The sequence below is a fragment of the Mus caroli genome, unplaced genomic scaffold (genome assembly GCF_978045245.1).
Source record: "Mus caroli unplaced genomic scaffold, Mus_caroli_1 scaffold_6, whole genome shotgun sequence".
Lineage (NCBI taxonomy): Eukaryota > Metazoa > Chordata > Mammalia > Rodentia > Muridae > Mus > Mus caroli.
In genome coordinates, this window is record NW_028227261.1 from 140,677,376 (window position 1) to 140,696,737 (window position 19,362).

Here is a 19,362-nt window from a genome sequence, read left to right on the forward strand (position 1 = left end):
GTTATTTATCATTGTAATTCCCAGTGAGGACAACCCAGTGATTGTGTTACATAAAAGTTGTATTGAGTTAAGAGTTGTGTCTATTCAGCATTTTTCAAATATTTTAAACTCTGCTTAGTTTTCTTTTACTGTGAAAATGGTATGTAGTACTTTCATGGCAAAGGCACACTTTGTAGGTTTCTCTTTTAAAAACAGAGTAGTCAGGTTTGCTTATTGCTTGGGGGTCTTTGTTGTTGTTGCATTTTGGTTTGGTTTTATGAGATGGGGTCTCATCCTGTAGCATAGGCTGCCTCATTCTTGCCCCTCTGCCTCAGTGTTCAACTATAGGGATTACAGGTGTGAACTAATAAGCCTAGCTCTGGATTTTGTTTGGTTTTTCTGCTTACAACGTTAAGTGTGAGAATCCTTTCCAAGTGTAAGAAGCTGAGTGATGGTTAGTTTGACTGTGGTATTTTCATGTGCTGGACACATGGATACTCATTAAGAACACTACATCCTTGATACCCACTGGGAAGTCCACACCTGCTTTTAAGAAGTCTGCCCAGGAAAATCCCACAATCACTTTATACAGCTCTCTGGGTAAAGCTGCCATCCACACCTCAATACTTAGCATTCATCTATAGAAAATTAGTCCAGACTGTTCGATGTGATAAGTGGGAACCACAGTGAGAAAAGAGCAAATGTCATCTGTACCACAACCAAACAATATCTTAGGATGACAAAGGATGTAATTGAAAGATACATCTAAAAGTAACCCGAAACTCTCCTGGCAAGGCTCACTCCATCTTCAGTATTGCATGGACACAAGAGAGACAAAATTGTTCTTTCTCAACTTCTTAGTCCCATGAACCTAAACTACATCAAGACTAGGTTCAGAATGCACAAAGTGTACTGGGAAGAAAACAAAATGGGCAATTCCATAGATTCCCATATGTCAAATAAGAAAAACAAAAAAGAAGAAAACCCACAGCTTTGATTCAGTGGAAAATACACAGTATGCTTCTGAATTGGCTGCCCATTGCTTGCTGCTCCCAGGAGGAATTCCTTTATGCTTAGCTATTCATGGTGACCATGAAAGATGGTGTATGTATTCAAGAAAACCTGCTTTTACTTATTAGCAGATAACAGCAGAGGGACTTTGGGTTACACAATTGATTACGGTCAATTTCCTTTAGGAACAATCAAGAATTTAGCTTAAATATAGGTAACGAAGGGAACAGAGAAGGACATTTTTTCCTAGCACAGAAACTCATCCTTTCGTTATCCTAAATGACAATTCTTTGTACCTCTTATTGAAGTGGCAGGCCTTGGATGCTCAAAAGTGGATTTGAAAGAAAAAAAGAAGCAATGGGAAGATACAGCAACTTCTGGAATTTGGAGGGCACTTAGCAGGTTAGTAACAACTTGGGAGAACCCTGAGACTATTGGCACAACTGGTTATATACAGCATGTATATATACACACATAGGGATGGGGATGAATGTATTTATTATGAATGACATGGGTGAGCACCACTCTTGTCTCAGCAATTAAGCCAGAGGACCCACTGGCTTTGTAGAGAGACATGTAAGAGCACTTTCTAGCTCTAGATCTGAGCTTTGAAACAGTTCTATCAGACTTGGGAAACTGATTACCATCTTCACAAAGAGTAGTATTTCTTAGATAGTTTATAAAATACAAGAATAAAGTTCACATGACCAAGTATTCACCAAGTTGTAAAGAGCCACAAACAACTGAATCCAACCAAAATCTAAAAAGTCTTTTGCTGAAAAACAGTAATAACAGCAACAAAGACTTTCCAAGACTTAGCTTGGCCAGTCATGTGCCCACTGTCTTAACAGTTGAAATTTCAGCAGCTCAAGTACACAGCTATTGTCTGTTCTGGGTGTAATCATAGGCTCTTGAACCAGGCTTATCTTTGATCTCCTGCGTTGGATTTTTAAAGATTTCATGCTTAGCTGGTGCTCCACAGCGAGTCTGCCAGCTCTACCCTTTAAGCCCAATAGCATGTCAGTGGGTCATGGGAAGCTTCAGATCTACCACAAAATGCACAGCAACAGATAGTAATGGGAGTGAATGACCGGTGTGTGTGGAAATTAAAGACCCAACCACTCTGTTGCTCAACTTAAAAAGGAACTTAGCTCTGGTGGCTTAATACTAAATACTACAGGAGAGTGATTTTAATACCAGGCTGTAACCGAAAAATAATGATCCTTCCAAAGTTCTTTAACAGGTCTACTAGATTAGGTCCGACTTCAGAACACAGAGAAAAATGCTGATGTGTGTAATTTAATTCCTAAAACACTGGATTTCTTTCCTCATCAAAGAACAATTCCATGCAAGCTAAGACCTCCTGTGCCAAAATTTCACTCTGAAACCATTACAGATGCTACAAAAAGGGGGAGGGGAGGGGAGGGGAGAAGGTTATAAAGGAAGCATGCCAGCCTTTCAATTATAACGGCACTAGCAGATGCTATGAAAATAAAAACTATTTCATGTTTTAATCAGGCCTGGTTTGAGAATATTAATGAGGGGTTTTTTTTCCTTTTAGTTTGTTTTGTTTTGTGGTTTTCACTCTGTTTTGCTTTGCTTTTGCTATTGTTGTTGTTCGCAGTGAAGTCCTCTCTTGTCACTCCTCACATCACAGCATTAACAACTGCACACAGCTGCCAGAACACTAAACTCGTGTTTTTAAACAATTCTTACCAGCTTTCTTCCAGATCTCCTCTGGCACGTATCCAGACGCAGGCCTGTGAAGGAATTCCCGATGTGCATCTATGAAAATGAAAGGAGCCGGTGGAGAGAAGGGGAGAGCACCATCAGCACTGCAGAGATCGGTGCAGAGTCAAGCAAGAAACTCTGCCTCTTGGCTTCGTTACAAAAATGCAGTTTGAAAAGGTTGAATATTTTACTTCAAGAAAATGCACAAAAATAGCAAAGCTAGTCATCAGAATCCAAGGAAGGGAGAAGGTCATTGGTCCACACACATCACACACTCATACCCCAAAGCATCAGTTTATGATACAGTGTGATGCCTGGGAACAGACTCCCCAGAACTTTCTCATGGTGATGATTTCTATAGGTAAACTTTGTGTTGATAAAGGAGGCAATAATTGGTGACTTTCTTTTCAAAAGTGAAATCTGTAGTTCAAATATCAATCATATGGTAAAATAATTTATACAGAGTGCTGATTCTACCAAAACAGATAGGCAGTGAGTCCTACTCTGGGGCTAATCAGCTCTCACACTTATTTCTTTAACATCTTATTGTGCATTAAAACTCGACGATACATTATGTCGTATGAGCTTTGTGGACATTCAGTCGACCAATGAGAACTGGGTTCATGTTTTGTCCTGTAAAGGAAATGCAGCTCTGTTTCTGTGCTTATTATGTTTTCAGATTTTAAAATTTTGAGAAAACAAAGTTGGCACAAGAATGCTAACTTTTAAATAACACATGCATACAAAAACTATGAACATTTAATATTTCTATGCTTCTAGAAATAAAATTTATTATGGTATTCCCTAGTTAAAATATAAATAATTCAACACAAATCTTCCATACTGAATTTTCAATGTTAGCCTATATATTCAAACTCTACTTATTTCTTATGCAAAACAAGTCTTCCATGCTGGATTTTTAATGCAAGCCTATGTATTCAAGGTTTATTTATTCCTCTTGAGTGGTAGAATTAGAGACAAGCACTACTACATCAGCTATCAGACTTCAGAAGGACTGAGAAAGAGAATAATCAGTTAGACTTTTTAAGCTACAATAATGAATGAGTGATAAATTTCAGCTGAAATTGTGTCATCTGTATATACACAAGAACTATCAAAGAACAAACTGTCCTTTTTTAAAAAAAATACATTATTATAATAGTTTTGTTTAAGACAAGAAAAATGTTGTCTAGTTTCCTATAGTTTATATAGCTAGAGAAGAAAAATGACAGTCACTTTAGCTCAGTCATTAGATATGAACGTTTTAAATATATGCAAATCTTTGCATGGTACATAGACTATCAGTGAGCCAGAACACTAATTTTCCCTAGGTAATTCTTAAAGCCTATGGTAATTTGGTGAAGGATATATCAAAACCTCTGTTACATCTTTGCAATGTTTCTTCCAGTATTATTTCAAGTATAAATGATTTCTTTTAAAAAGTTTTCATTACAATCTTGCAACTACTTAATAAGTTCTTAAATAATACATAATATATATTATTAACACTAATAACTAATTATAGGATAAGAATATGTAGTATACCCATGAGTTGTTATGGAATTGTTCATTTTGTAAAGTAAGTAACAATGGTGAAATGCCTTTTTATCTAAAACCTGGTTTTTATTTTTGTTGTTCTTGTTCTTCAAAAAATAACTAGATAAAATTATTTGGTGTCTATATATGACTCAGAGAATCTCCAATGCTGCTAACAAGTTCTTCCAGCTCACCTTCTGCACCACCCTCGCTGTTCCCATGGGGATGGAATGTGGTCAGATTCACATGCAGCATGTGATACAATGACAACCAGTTTCCATGTAACAAACAGTAAAGACTCTATCACAGGAAAAAGTGCTTTGGCTAAATTCTACTTGGTTGCATAACAACAGATCTGTAAAGTCTACAGCCGAAAATAAAATCTGAAACCTGGAAGTGGCAAGGGGTGGATTCTTTTTGCTTTCATTCTTTTCCTTTGTCAGATTAAAGAAAGTTCAATAGCTTAACAACTGTCTTTTGGTAAATAAGCAAGCATTACTATAAACAGCAGGAAAGGCCATACTGCTGTCCAAAGCACAGACATGGAAGATGCTAATTAGTAATTCCAGCCAGCACAAAGGGAAGAGAAGTAAGACTAGACTCCAGGGGAAACAAATCTTGAGTTTTGGCTACTGCTCACTCTGGGGCATCAAACTAGTTGATTTCTCCATGTTTAAGCCGTCCCATTTGTAAACTGAGGCAACACAGCTATACTCTGAGGTAAAAGCGGGGGATACTATCACTGCTTATCTTTATCATCATCACGAGTGAGGAAAAAATATTCTTCCTAAGTAACTAGGATGCAGAAAGCGCTGCAGAGTCTGTGTCTCTCCGTTCTTAAACCAAAAAGCATACAACTTTCCAGAAGGCAGAAGCCCTGGAGAGCTTTGCAGTGTGCAAATACACCCCAAAATATTGAACTGGAAGAATATTGTTTTGCCTGTTGGGTTGAAATTATTCCTATAGGTACCAATTCACTGTCCTCCACCTTGGAAGCAGATACTTAAATTACACAAATGAAATTTTCATGAATGTTGCTTAAAACTTGTGAATATTTATACCCTAAATTTCACTCAAATTATTTAGGGCTCAGCCAGCCTTTCATCACCCCTGGGCTTTGCCGTGGATATCTTGCTATACCACACAGGGAAGCTGTGCTGTGCCTTACTTTGGCTACATTTTTCTAAGTGACACACCTTGGTAACCCACAAAGATCCAACTCTTAACCAAGAAATACTAAAGCCAACTGTGAAAAGCAGCTTTCCTAATCCCAATTTCTAAAAGAGATTTTTTTCAAAGTAGTCAGACTTACACACACACACACACACACACACACACACACACACACACACACATTTTGCAGCATCGTCTCCAGTTCTATGTCATGGCACTTTTGCTGAACATCAGGACTGACAACAGGAAGAACAGAACAGTCAAATGGGCGCTCCTCAGAATCTATTTGCTCTCATGCTAAATGTTAAAGGTATTATTTAACATGCTAGAGAGGCCACGGAATTAATACATTTAACATATCTTTTGACTAAGTAGTTGCAATTTCGAGATTAAGTTTCTTCTGGTTAAGAAGCAATGTCTGAATAGTAGAAGCTATGTAGGCAAAGGGAGCTTATGAGACAATAAAAAGAAAGAAAGAAAGGAAGGAAGGAAGGAAGGAAGGAAGGAAGGAAGGAAGGAAGGAAGGAAGGAAGAAAGAAAGAAAGAAAGAAAGAAAGAAAGAAAGAAAGAAAGAAAGAAAGAAAGAAAGAAAGAAAGAAAGAAAGAAAGAAAGAAAGGAAAGAGTAAAAAGAAAAGGAAATCCTGACACTGATACATAGAGGGAAAGAGAGAATACTTCTGTGATGTAACTGTTAAAATTCTGGCTAATCTAGAGGACAATTCTAAGATTATATAGCTCCTTCTAAAGAAGTTTCTTTGCAAGTATTAACTTCTTTGTAAACTCTCTAAAATAGTAGTTGCTACAAAAATGGATAGTTCTTCTAAAATTCAGCAGTAGAAACATACAGGAGCATCAATCAAGACTGAATTTCAAAGGTAAAACATGGACACAATATGAAGAGAACACTCCTTTTAGGTTAAGTTTGCTTGCTTTGGAGTACAAAGTACATGGAGGTAAAGGGAGGAGGAATCCCCGGAGAACAACAGACACCTAATCAAGAGAAGGAGCCACGTCTGCATGAAAGGCAATGTTAGAAGAAAAGGGAAAGAGAAGAAGTGGTCCGTGATGTACAAAGGAGGTGGGAGATGCACTCCACTTACGACAGAATGGAGACCTTTGGATACTAGATACAGCAAGGGCCGCCATCAATATACATGAAGGGATGAGCTGAGAGGCTTTGGAGAACCAATGTGACCTCATCTGACCCAGGACAGCAATGCTCAAAGCTTGGCAGCACCTAGGCATGGCCTTCATCCTGTAGTGGGCAGAATGAGGCTGTGATCATGATCATATCTATTACAGAGATCGTTAAAAGAAAGAATAGGTCAAGTGATTTCATCTGCACACATGCCATATTTGGGGTTTTTTTAAGAGTCATGAACTTAGGGATCACAATGCTGTCTTTTAGAACCCCACCCCCTACAGAGCCTCAAAACTAGTTGCTGCTTCCCAATATCCAGCTTTATCAATGAGCACACCTTAGGTTGTGGGAAGAACATCTATTGAGAACACAGACATCTTTCATTTGCGGTGTTTTAATTATGCTATCATTAAGGAAAGCAGACTTTTAAGACACGACAGGCATTCGCACTGTGAACTCTGTTACGTGGCCATGAAATGAACTTCATAGTGTGATTACAAAGAGTCAATATAAGTGCATAAAAAATCCAAATTTTACACACAGCTCTGTTCTGAACAACTTGTTTATGGTTTTTATTTTCTGGCAGTAGAAAAACTGAACAATGAATGCTTCCTTGGTTGAGAGAAAACTACTTTTCCTTAGTCATGGGTTATGAATTAAGTATAGCAGTATGTTTAAGGCAAAATCCCTTTCTAAATGTCTCTGCCAATAAAAAACATGCTTGGATATATTTTGTAGTTGAAAAAAGGTATCTAAGATTAGACTATGATGTTACAAGCTTGGATGGCGAGTCCTCTTTCCCCTCAAAAGAAGTCCATGAACTTTTGAAGATCATCATAATATTACTATTTATGTGTGTTGGACACCACCCCTTTTTTACTTTGTATGCCACTAAATACTGGCAGAACTGCCTGCAACATGTGCGTTCACTTTGGAGATGCGGAGACTGAAGCACAGTGAAATTTGTGATGTGACAGAACTCCCAAGTGTAGAAGGAACCAAGAACTCAAATGAAGAATCAACTCAGAAACTGCACTTTAAGTGTAGTCTGGATAAGATGCCCAGAAGGAATATAGTGATTCAGTGCTGCTATGACCATACACACCTTGCCCACTGAGTGACTTTAAAGTATGACCTCCTTAGGCATTTCAAGAAACTCTTGAAAGACTGACCTTTTAATGAAAGACCAGCCTCGTTTTTCCTTGCACCAAAAACTCATTTCTGGTAAAAGCTCTTCCCAGAAAAAAAAAGGTACTTTCTACCCTGCCATCTCAATATTATTTCAAAAAAACCACAAGGAATTAATGAATCAGACTTTAGAGCTCCATGTATTAGTTTCCTGATGTTAGCCTTAAACCCACCTTTAGATAACTTTTAATAAAACTTTTTCTAATGAGTTTCGAAATGTTCGTCAAGACAAAAGAGGTATACAGTGAATTGTAGAAAGATTCTAGAATATTTCTAAGCAAGTAAAAAACAAAGTAATTTAAAGAAAATAAAATCTCGGGATCCAAAAGAGTAAACCAAGCAGCACAATCCAAGGAAAAGGTACACAGGTAACAGGGCAAGGGCTGTCAGTGATGAAGTTGTCAATTCTCAACCTACTACCCTCCTGTCCATCAAGTCCACCAGCACGCAAATCACAAGGGGAAAAGGGTCATACTTTAAAAAGAAGAACAATAGATTGAAGAGTAGTTTACCTAGGTTGATAGCAGTTGAATAGAGTTTTTCCTGGACAGTAAATGAGGAATACCCCCAAATGAAAAAAATCTTGTTTTGAAAAGTCCTTCAAGTCAAGAGTGGTGCACTTGCCTGCAAGCCTAGCATTTTAGAGAAAGAGGCAGGAGGATGAGAAGTTCAAGGTCATACTCAGCTGCATAGCATGTTGGAGGCTAGGCTGAGTTACAAGGGACGAAAAAATACTTTAAGATATCAACTTGCATTTTATTTAAAGAATGAAGACAGCATGATGAGATCAGTATGTTCTCAGTGTTTAAAATTCAGAAGATATTCACAACAGAGTCTCTATTTCGTATCTGGAGAAAACTTCTAAAATTCAATTAGTGGTGGATTAATCGCATTATTTTCCTATTGCCCTCACTGACTCAATCCTGTGGATACATTTCAAAGGTGATACTGGGATTGAGTCAAACACAGTACATCAGTCCTAGATGCTACATCCTCCTTCATGCGGTCCCTGAACACCATTTACTAATGCAGAGGAGCTGTGTATGGCTAAACATCCCCACCGTTTCCAAGTTAGGGATGGGAGGAGGGCTGGATTGGAGCCAAATATATCTTCTATAATATATTCTGAAGGTCTCATTTGAGACCAACCATTGCAAACTTTAGAAGATAAATGACTTACAGTATTATGGCACCTGCATGTATACAAAGCACAGACCTATCATAGCTTTCTCTATCCATAGGAACCTCAGTAAACACTTTCCAGGAAGAGAAAATGGATTTATTTGCCAATAATTCACAATCTTTTTACTACACTCATTCAGACCTTCATTTCTAAACCCTGAAAGAAAGAAAGCAATTTATATAAATAATAGTTTTCTCTGATTATAAGCTACCCATCCTATCATTCAAAGACTTCACAAATCAAGTAGCAAAGGCACACAAGAAAAATGATTGCTAGATGCTAGAACCTGGGAATTGCATAGCTCTTAACAATTATGGTAGTTTCGTAGTAGTATGCAGTCTATTGATCTGTGTCCAAAAGGCACATGCTTGTTTTAATAGGCTAAACAACAAAATGCAAAATGTTATGAGGCCTTTGAAGAATATAACCTATAAATGCTTAAGACAAAGTGACATCTTAGCTTTATCAAAAATATAAAATCACCAAACATTGGTATAAGCAGTAACTTGTGTACTCCTATGGAACAGCTTTTTGTAAGTCAAGTGTTTTATCTCAGTTTTCACATCAGAGACCTGAGCCTGTCTTTCTGGAGGATGTGAATGGTCACCAGAACTGTTCAGAGTCCTACAATGACCTACAAAGCAGGCTACCTCCAGGGGTAATTAACATTTTGCTTTAGTATGAGGCCCAGTGAGTCCACTGAAACTTCTTTAGCACTAGTGAGCAGGTCCCAGTCACGGCCCTCAGTTGGACCTTTGCCTCTCTCTTCTTCAAGACCAGAATGAAGAATCTTCATTAGAGTGCCTCAAACATGATACACATGCAAATGAAGTTTAAGAGCTGACTAAAATAATGTGTCCCTCAGAGCCAATGCACACTGTATGATTCTATTCCAGAAGGCTTATCTACTTTAGAGCTCTCAATTTTTGCCTACATTCATTTGCAAATATCGCCTCTGCTTTTCCTTAGCAAATCTGTCACATTAACCAATTTTTGTTCACAATAAGAAAATAAAAACAAGATGTGTATTGTATTTAGCTCCACATAGCTTTGTTTAGACCAAAACCAGTTCAAATCAGGCTTAATTCTGTTTTCATTACATGCCTTAATGCAACCTGACAAATAATACTGTTTTGTCTGTAAACTCTTCAGAGCAATGCCTATTGGGTAAATTACATGACTAGGAATCCTTCTTTATTTAATATTTATTATGGTAATGAGGATTCAGCCTTCAAGGATTTGCAGAAATCCACAAATCTAAGTGGAAAGGAAACTGGGTAGCTTGGAATAATTTTATTTTTAAAAAGGATGATATGAAATCAATAGGAAGATAAATATTTGATCTTGGTTCTGTTTGTTTATTTGTTTGTTTGGTTGGTTGGTTGGTTTTGTTTTCAACTCTTCAACCTTCATTTCAATGATTCAAAGTTACAGGCTTATTCTGTATACGGGCTATTCTTTTCAATTTCCAGAAAAGACTGTGTGCAATACTGAGCTGGCTTGGGGATATGAGCTAAATATATAAGAGAAGATGAGAGAATGAGGGACCATACAAAGTCCATCTCCCTACTTTGCTGAGTCACCCAGTGCACATACACAGTGGCTAGCAGTGTAAACTGTAAAAGCCATCAGTTTAAGTTTGTGAACTTAAGCACAAACTCTCAGGCCACTTGAAAGTCTTTCAGGTTGAATTTATCTTTTAGTATCTTTGAGATTCTGCTCTATTTTTGATCTCGACAATACACAAATATCAACACTAAATATAGTTTCATATAGTCATAACACAGTCCGATTATATAAACTAAAAGTAGTAAAATCAAGAGTAAACAACCTCAGAGCAGATAAATAGAGGAGGAGAGTTACATTTTTTAAACATTAATTTTCACATGGCATCAGCACACTGTATAGCGTTCTTGTCTCCCATCCAGAAAGACTCTGGGGAAAGCTGGCTTCTGTTTGTTTGAGACATAGCAACCGAACAGGACTGTCTTCCAGGCTAGGTCCCAATTAAAACTTAGAGAAGATGCTGAAGAGATAGTTCAGCCGTTACAAGCACGTACTGCTCTTCCAGAGGATCTGAGTTTAGCAGCCACGTCGCAAACTACAATCACCAGTAACTCCAATTCTAGAAGTATTTATATCCTCTTCTGGCCTCCACAAGCACTATACTCACAGGCATTCACACATGTTCACGCACACACACACACACACACACACACACACACTTCCAAAAGTATGTTATTTTAAAGAGTTTCCTAGAAACCTTGTTAGAAATGTTGGCCCCTCAGGCCCATGGCTGAGCTTGTGTTGACAGGTTTGAGGCAGGATCCTAACAGCTATCTAAGGAAGGAGGGCACACTCTGGTTCAGCTATGAAAACTTTCCTCGATATCAAGGTGTTTATCGTCCTTAAATTCTTGCAGTACTCTGTATTTTTACAAACATGCATTAAAAGAAACTAGAATCATTATGAGTACAATATGAAATAGGTGTTTGTGGTGATCAATCAAAAAACAAGATAAAAGTACCTAGTGCAACTGGGTCTGGATTGACAGGACTCTGCTGCCTGGAGTGGCTGCTGCTACTGCTGCCACCCTTTTTTAAGTCCTCAGCATCACTGTACCGCCGTATCCAGTAATTCAGTTCTTCCCGGTCTGCTTCCTGACATCGTCTTAGTACAGTGAGGGATCGCCTTGTCTTCTCTACCATGTCCATGATGCAGTTTAACAGCTTTGTGAGAAACGGGGTGGGAGAGGGGATGATTATACAAATCACCAGAGTTAAAGCTTAGATGAGTAATAAACACAGACAAGAGCCAAGGAAACATAATGTTTTCTTTCTGAAAGCTTTAGTGTAACACTTTTCTTGGAAAGATCTGAAATTCAGACCCATTAATTGATGAAATTTGACAGAAATGAGGAGGGACAAAAGAGGAGGAGGTATGGATGGTGTCACGACAGGTAGCTACTTAACTAACAGTGTTATGTAATAAATTCATCCTTCCCAATACAGAGCTCGGTAAGCTACAAACTAAGTGTTCCTTTCACAGTAAGATAGTGGCCTGCTGCTCTGCCTTCTCCCAAAGTCTAATATTTCTCTTAAGTAGCTTTTACATATATTTACAAATCAGATCCTATGTTTTATATCAAATATTCTAACTCAGTTCTCCCTCCCCCCAAAGACAGGAAACAAAACATTTAAAACACTTGGAAAACCTCCTGTCACTTGTTTGTAAAATATTTTTAGCCCAAAAGATTACTGATGTCTTACATGGTCGAGATGTTTCCACTCTTCTGCCCATTCTCTATCTGTTAGTCTGTGGTCAATCATTTCTTCTTGACGTGTGCCATGTAACCCTACAAATGGAAAGAAGAAGACTGAATCCCCTGAGACTCCAATATATAGTCCATCTGCAATGAACACAGAGCAACAACTATGGGATGTGAACACATCATGACTCTGGTAGGTGCCTTCACAGCTGAGAGCTGGTTATTTGCATAGCATTCCTCAACTCTTAGAATCACAATGAAATCTGGGCTCCAGTTTCTTGTGTTTGAAGCAACAAGGAAGGTGTTGTTGTTGTTGTTGTAGATCAGATTTAGTATGGTGAAATACTTTGTTCAATTCCCAGCAATTAATCAATCAATCCAACATCAAATCTGGCTATAGTGCATTAAAAATAAGAATAGTGCAATCTATTTTACATGGGTGGGACTATACCTTTTCAAAAGGAGCATGGCAAAAAAAAAAAAATCTCACATTTCAACAGTTATAGTTGCATACAATCTTACTATGCATATCTAACAAGGCCTAGGAACAAAAGCTTAGATGATGTAAAAGCCACAGGTGATCATTCAACTTATCAAATACAAATAGTGAGAAGAAACGAGACCTTTCTTTTCTTTTTAGTTATTTTGTTTGTTTTTGTTTGCTTGTTTTTAGAAACAACGTCTCACCATGAAGAGCTGACTGGCATAGAAATCACTTTGAAACCCAGGCTGGCCTTGAACTCTCAATTTTTCTGTTTTGGTCTATGAAGTATTGGGAATTTAGACCTGAACCACTATACGTGGCACCACACCATAAGTTTTATAGAAGGAAGGAAGGAGGGGAGCGGGAGGGAGGGAGGGAGGGAGGGAGGGAGGGAGGGAGGGAGGGAGAGAGAGAGGGAGAGGGAGAGAGAGAGAGAGAGAGAGAGAGAGAGAGAGAGAGAGAGAGAGAGAGAGAGAGAGAGAGAAATTGGCATGCCAGTAACAAAATAATCAATAAATTTTCAAGGCAAGAAACTGAAAATTCTAATTCAAGAATCATGTATAATAAGCCTCTTTTGTATCACTGCTACTATGAAAAATAGAATAACATGGGCTGGGAAAATGGCTCCATCAACAAGCTACTTGCCATACAAGCAAGAGAACCTAAATTTAGATATTCAGCACCCATATAAAAAAACAGGACACATTTTTAATCCCAGTTTCCAGGAAGGCAGAGACAGTAGTTTCCCTAGACCTCACTGTCCAGCCAGTCTAAAAAATATCAGTGAGCTCTAGGTTCAGCGAGAGACTGTTAAAAAGTAAGAAAGACAGAAATTGAGAAAGATACCTGATGCTGATCTCTACAGTCTACAAACATGGGTACCCACAAATAAAAGACAGCATGGAAATGCTTGCCAAGGGGGCATCAAGTTTTGTTTCCCCTAATAAATGGTCTCACTCAAGCCTAGGCTGGCTTAGAACTCATGGCCAATCCACCTGACTCAGCTCACCAAGTGTGAAGTAACAGATGTGAATGATTCCCAGCTCACCACCAACATCAATGACTGTGAGAAGGGAACAAAGATGTTCAGGAGAACACAAAGTCCATAGGTCTCACTGAAAGGGCAAAGGGTCTGATGGGCTCGTCTCAGAGATCACTGAGGACAGAGACCATCACAGTCAAAGAAAGGCAACTGCCTTTTCTATGACATCATTTCCCACTTTAGATGGCTGAATCCCTGTAGTTTGGCTCCCATTCCTCACAGACCTATGCTTAAGGAAAACCAGGCCTGGCAAGTCTGCAGTTCCTCGACATGGAAGGTCTTTTGCAAGATCTGAATGCCTCTAGAGTTACAAGACACTGTGTCCCACTTACTGTGACAGGTAAGTGATCTGAAATCTTTCTCTGAGCTGATTTAGAGAGAGAAAAAAAACAAAAAAACAAAACCTGATGAATCACAAGGCCGTTTTCATTCATGAATGTATGTACATCCTGGATGGATTGGATTAAATAAATTCATTACAGTTCTTTTCTAGGCTAAAAAAAAAAAACAAAAATTCTAAGTATAAGATGTTTTTCATTATTTCTGTCCAATTAGAAAATATCCAGAGATATATTTCAAAAGTTAAAATTGTTAATGCCACCTATTGGTAAAAAGGGAAAACTACAAATATATTTTACTGATTTGCATAATAGAAAAGACACCGAGGGAAAGTAATATTTAGTTATTGCTCTGTTTGTTGTGATTATTTCAAGTTGAAATGTTTGCAAATATGTAATTTTTGTTGACTTATTTTTTTTTTGCCTGTGTTTTCAGGGAAAAAAAGCACTAATGTTAAAATTAGTCATCACAGAAAACAACTAGAGAGTGATAAGAATATAAATGTGACAGGGACACTCATGACACTGGCATCTAGATATATGCCTGTGAGTATCAAGAATTATTGAAGTCACAAATGTGTGAGGACTTCAGCACACTAACTCAATACTGATACACGCATTTAATGCCCAGGATAGTTAATGAGTAGTAGGATGTCTACAGATAAAGGCAGTTCAGCATTTGGTAGCTGTGCTGGGCTTCATCTCATAATAATAATAATAATAATAATAATAGTAGTAATAATAAAGAAATATAGGGTTGTTTCGATGCATTTGAAGTCTGGGGGTTGTGGCTAGGTCTAATTGAATAAGAAAAGGAAAAAATTAAGAACCTTAATGTTTGCATTTATCAGTATTTCGATTTCACACATGTAAGTTTTCAGCCCCACATTGTTTTGATCATAATGATAACAGAAAAGGCTATAAAGAGGGACACAGGCTTGAGTAAACTACACTTAATAAAACAAACACTTTCCATTCATGAGATACTTTGCACAATGTTGAGACTTAAGTCGTTCTTAGATTCCAACGATTCTAGATAAATGGCACCATGTTTTAAGCTTATTGATAAACTAATGCTGCTTACAAAGTTAGTTTATTCAAGACTTCTCATGAGTAATATGTCCCTCCACGTAAGAGGCATTTATACACCACACCTTTATGGTGATTTTTATACTCGCAAAATGTGAGCTTAATGTATAGCACTACAATTTGTTTCTTATACATCAAAATTTTATTTTACATTAATACAGACTAAACTCTGCCAGACTTTAGGAAGGGTTAAATAGTTGCACATATTTCTAGAGACTAGCACTACATTAGTTTTAATAAAACTATATTAGTTTTATAAGCTAGTATAATTAAAAGGTGAGACACATGGTTTGGAGAAAATTACAAAAAAACAGTGGTTGTAGACACAATTCATAAGGGGACATTTACTACACAAAAACAATCACTGCATATAAGCATAATTACTTCTGTGATGATTACTCTATGACACATAGTAACTAATATTTCACCAAATGCTATTATTGCCTAAGAAAGAAACTTCTTTTTGGGGGGAAAGGCAAGAGTTTACTTCAGCTTACAGGGTACATTCAGTGAGGCCATCCAGAAAGGCTAAGCTAGAAAGTGAAGGAAGACCTGGAGAACACTACTTGCTAGCTTGAAGAGGACACTGCTATGCTTACAACTGAAAATATCTTGAGCCAGTTTCCCAGTAGCCAGGTGACCTCACTGCTATTTAAAAATGAGAAGTTATACCTGGCCACAGTGATGCATCCTTTAATCCTAGAATTTGGGAGGGACAGCGGCAGATGGATGTCTATAAGTTTGAGACGGGTCTGATCTAAATGACTAGTTTCAGACTAACCAGTGTTAATGTAGATAGACTCTGTCTCAAAATAAAAATAAAAGTAAAAATGAGCTGTTACAGCTTTCAGGCATTAGGTCATAAATAAGTAGCAAAGCTATCATATCTGATGAGTAGGTTAAAGTATCAGTCTGGACTAATAATACAGCAACTTCTGAAATCTTTTTAGAAATATTACCTGCAAGAACATAAGATAGATTGGCTACTAAGAAAGCATGAATTATATGCATCACTACTTGTCTGAGATGCTATGTAACTATAGAAATAGCTCGTTCGGGAACCAGAAGACATAACTAACCATCTCACAACCAAAGCCTCCATCATCTCTCTTCCCATTCCAACTCCCCCATGCTGGTCTATAAACATGCAGAAGGCTGTACAGAGAGGCAACAAGCCCTAATCTGATAACTCCTGCTTTCTAGTAATCCAGTCAGAAACATGCATCAGACTGTGAAACAAACAAAAGTAACTGTCACTATTATTCCAGAATGGGCCAAGTGGTGGACTGTTTCCCAGAATTCTGCATCCTTGGCTCAGTTTTCTGTTTTCCAACCTAGACTTGTGTGTTACCCACTAAATTCCAAATTCCCCATGATAGCCATGCTTGCCAACAACTAGTTTTGTGGTAGAGGAACACCTCCTGGTGTGCAAGATTCACAAAGGAGAGCAGTAGATTACTGAAATGAAGGTGTCCCCAAGAGCAGCACACTTGCTAATCACGTGATGTCATCACCTTGACTGCAGTCATATGTCACAGCCTGCTTCATTAATCCTGCCTCTGATGTTGCCATCCTTGACACTTGTTCTTCACAAGGTAACGTCTCCTAAAAACGTCACTTCCTTCAATTTGTGAAATGAAGACATAGATGCAGGCAAATAGAACACATATTTGCCCAAAGCCACTCCTTCTGTATTCTACTATTTGATGTAAAACTGACACTAACACTTATTCCTAGCATTTGTGTATTAATACACCAAGGTATTTCTGAAGGCAACTTACCTGTCAAGTTAGGCCACGGACAACATGCCATATAATACTTTGGAAATATGGAGTAGCATGGAGACAGGAAATCTCAAAACCAACTTTGACATCAAATTTCAGTGAATGAAAGTAATTTAAGTAAAAAGCACCTGTGGCAGGATTGCATAAGAAATCTTTTATAATATTAAAAAAGAATTCAAGGAAAATATATCTTGCTTCTGAAACTAGAATTGGGGGTTTTCTTTTATATTTGACGCCCTCCTCTAAAGACAAAAGGTGAATCTGTTCTCTTAAAGCTTGGGAGTGATGCCCCCATATATTAGTGCATACCTAGAATCCCAATACTCAGGAGGCAGAGGGATTGTAAGTTTGAGGACAGATTAGGTTATATAACAAGACACTGTCTCAAAGTTTTAATTGCTTAGTTAATTAATTAAAACACAAGTGATTAAAGAAGAGACACAGAATATTAGTAGACTTTCTTCGTAAGAGAAACAACATAAGAGAGATGTTTACTTCTATCGGATTACATGTTCAAATTCAGTTAAGAAGTAATAGCACAAATCTTCAAATATCCAATCCCCAAAGAAGAAATCAGATCCTTCAGTCTTACCCATAGGTCTATTTCTGTCCCTGAGGTCCCTGTGGCTGGGGTGTCGATAGGAGTCCCTGTAGTGGTGGGCAATGGCCATATCATCCAATCGGTAATGCTGAGGTGGAGGTGGGGTGGGGTGAGGCAAGCCATTTGGCTGGTAGGATAAGCCATTATTTGGACTGTACCGCTGGCCTGGGCTAATAGTGCATGGTCGCTTGCTTGGATGTTCTGAGTGCAAAGGCTCTCTGTCAAAGCCATTTTCTTTGGTTCTGAGGAGGGAAGAAAAGAATTTTTGTTTCATAAAGTATTCAACATATTCCATATTCTTCAACTTGAGCTTGTAATATTCAAGAGACTATGTCTTTGCTGGTCAGTAACATACAATTTAATGCTTCTCAGAGATTCTATACAAATTCACTAAAATGCATGCTCAGCCTGAAGGGATCTCCAGACTAAGAGGAGAAAATGCCATACTTGTTATGGAACTGGCAAACACCTTTGCAGCTATAGTCCATGTGGTTAAGTCACAAATAAGAGGAAACTCAGTCTCCTTCTACAGGTGACATGTTCATGAAGAAAGGTACTTAATTTCTAACAAGCTACCCCTAGGACTTGCTGCAAAGCTGGTTCACACCTATAATCCCAGTCTGGGCTACATAATTAAATCCCTGTTTCACAAAGTCAGAGAAAAGACCTCTGTATTATTCCACGTTGTTTTGTCAGAGGGAAGCATAATTACTATCTAGATGAAGAATATACACCAATCAATTCCACCTGGCATCTCAGTTTTGGCCCCAAGAACACCTGAGGGATTTTAGTTGAAAATGACAGTTTGAAACGTTAGTTAATTCAAATTAAAGTTCAAAACTCAATAATCTAGCAGCCACATTTCAGATCATCAGTGACTAAAGGTTACAGAACTTGATCTCAAGGACACAAAATGTTTATTCTATTTGTGTGCAGTGATCAAACTGAACTCATACAGTGAGTCTAGATCTTCAACACTATCTTCAGTCACTGAAAAAGGAATCAGTCAACAGTCATGTATAGATAGCTGACACTAGAAGGAAAATAAAAGTCACTTTGTTCTTTTTACTTTAGAGAGGAGAGTCATGCTCGGGTTTGAACCCAAGGAATAACATGGAAATTCTCTATCAATGAGTTAAGCTCTTACCCCTTCCACCTACTTTATTTTAAAACTGAGTCATTTCATCATTGGAGAGTTCATGTGTCCTGCCTGGAGTTGTTGGTTCTTACAACAGGACAGGAACACCTCGAATGACCTTCAGCAGGTACTGTGTAGCATTGTGAACTTGACATTCAGGAGAAATGCATTTCCTAAATGAAACCAGATACCTAATCACTGCTCCTAGATTGGCAGACACCAGTAGGGATAAAGAAACAGGTTCTTGCTGAATGCATCTCTACTTAGGAACCCAATAAACTCAGTAAGAAAAAAGCAGATTGCAGCTCACTTTCTCTAGATGCAGAGCTTGCACACTAATGACTTAGCAGCTGGCTCTCTTCATCAAGTCAGTGAAACACTGGTACCATCTATTTTCCCAGGGAAGCCACCGCATAAGGATCTTACATTTCACACAGGCTGCAGAGTTCCAGGAGCCTTTTCAATCCTGAGCTGGTAAATCGTTACACAATCCATTAGACACCTTTCTTTCTTCCCTGGCATTAGTGACAGTCTTTATTTGATTATAGCAAAGGAATCAATGGAGAGAGAAAAAACTGAATTAAAGGTGTAGATAATTGGCAAGAGGGCTGTAGGATGGAGTCCTAGTGACAATTTACACATACCAGCCAGGGAAAGATAAAGGGGGTGGAGACG

General features: G+C 38.1%; 1 protein-coding gene across 4 annotated transcripts in view; it reads right to left on the minus strand.

Annotated features, from left to right (window-relative positions):
- Runx1t1 (RUNX1 partner transcriptional co-repressor 1) overlaps window positions 1-19,362 on the minus strand; it is a 150,014-nt gene that overhangs the window by 16,919 nt on the left and 113,733 nt on the right. For all 4 annotated transcript variants that reach the window (XM_021159348.3, XM_029476269.2, XM_021159351.3 and 1 more), the window contains 4 exons: window positions 17,541-17,791; window positions 12,213-12,298; window positions 11,471-11,672; window positions 2,707-2,775 (listed from right to left, as the gene is read on the minus strand). In XM_021159348.3, coding sequence (XP_021015007.1) covers window positions 2,707-2,775; window positions 11,471-11,672; window positions 12,213-12,298; window positions 17,541-17,791 — 608 coding nt within the window. The remainder of the gene's footprint in view (window positions 1-2,706; window positions 2,776-11,470; window positions 11,673-12,212; window positions 12,299-17,540; window positions 17,792-19,362) is intronic.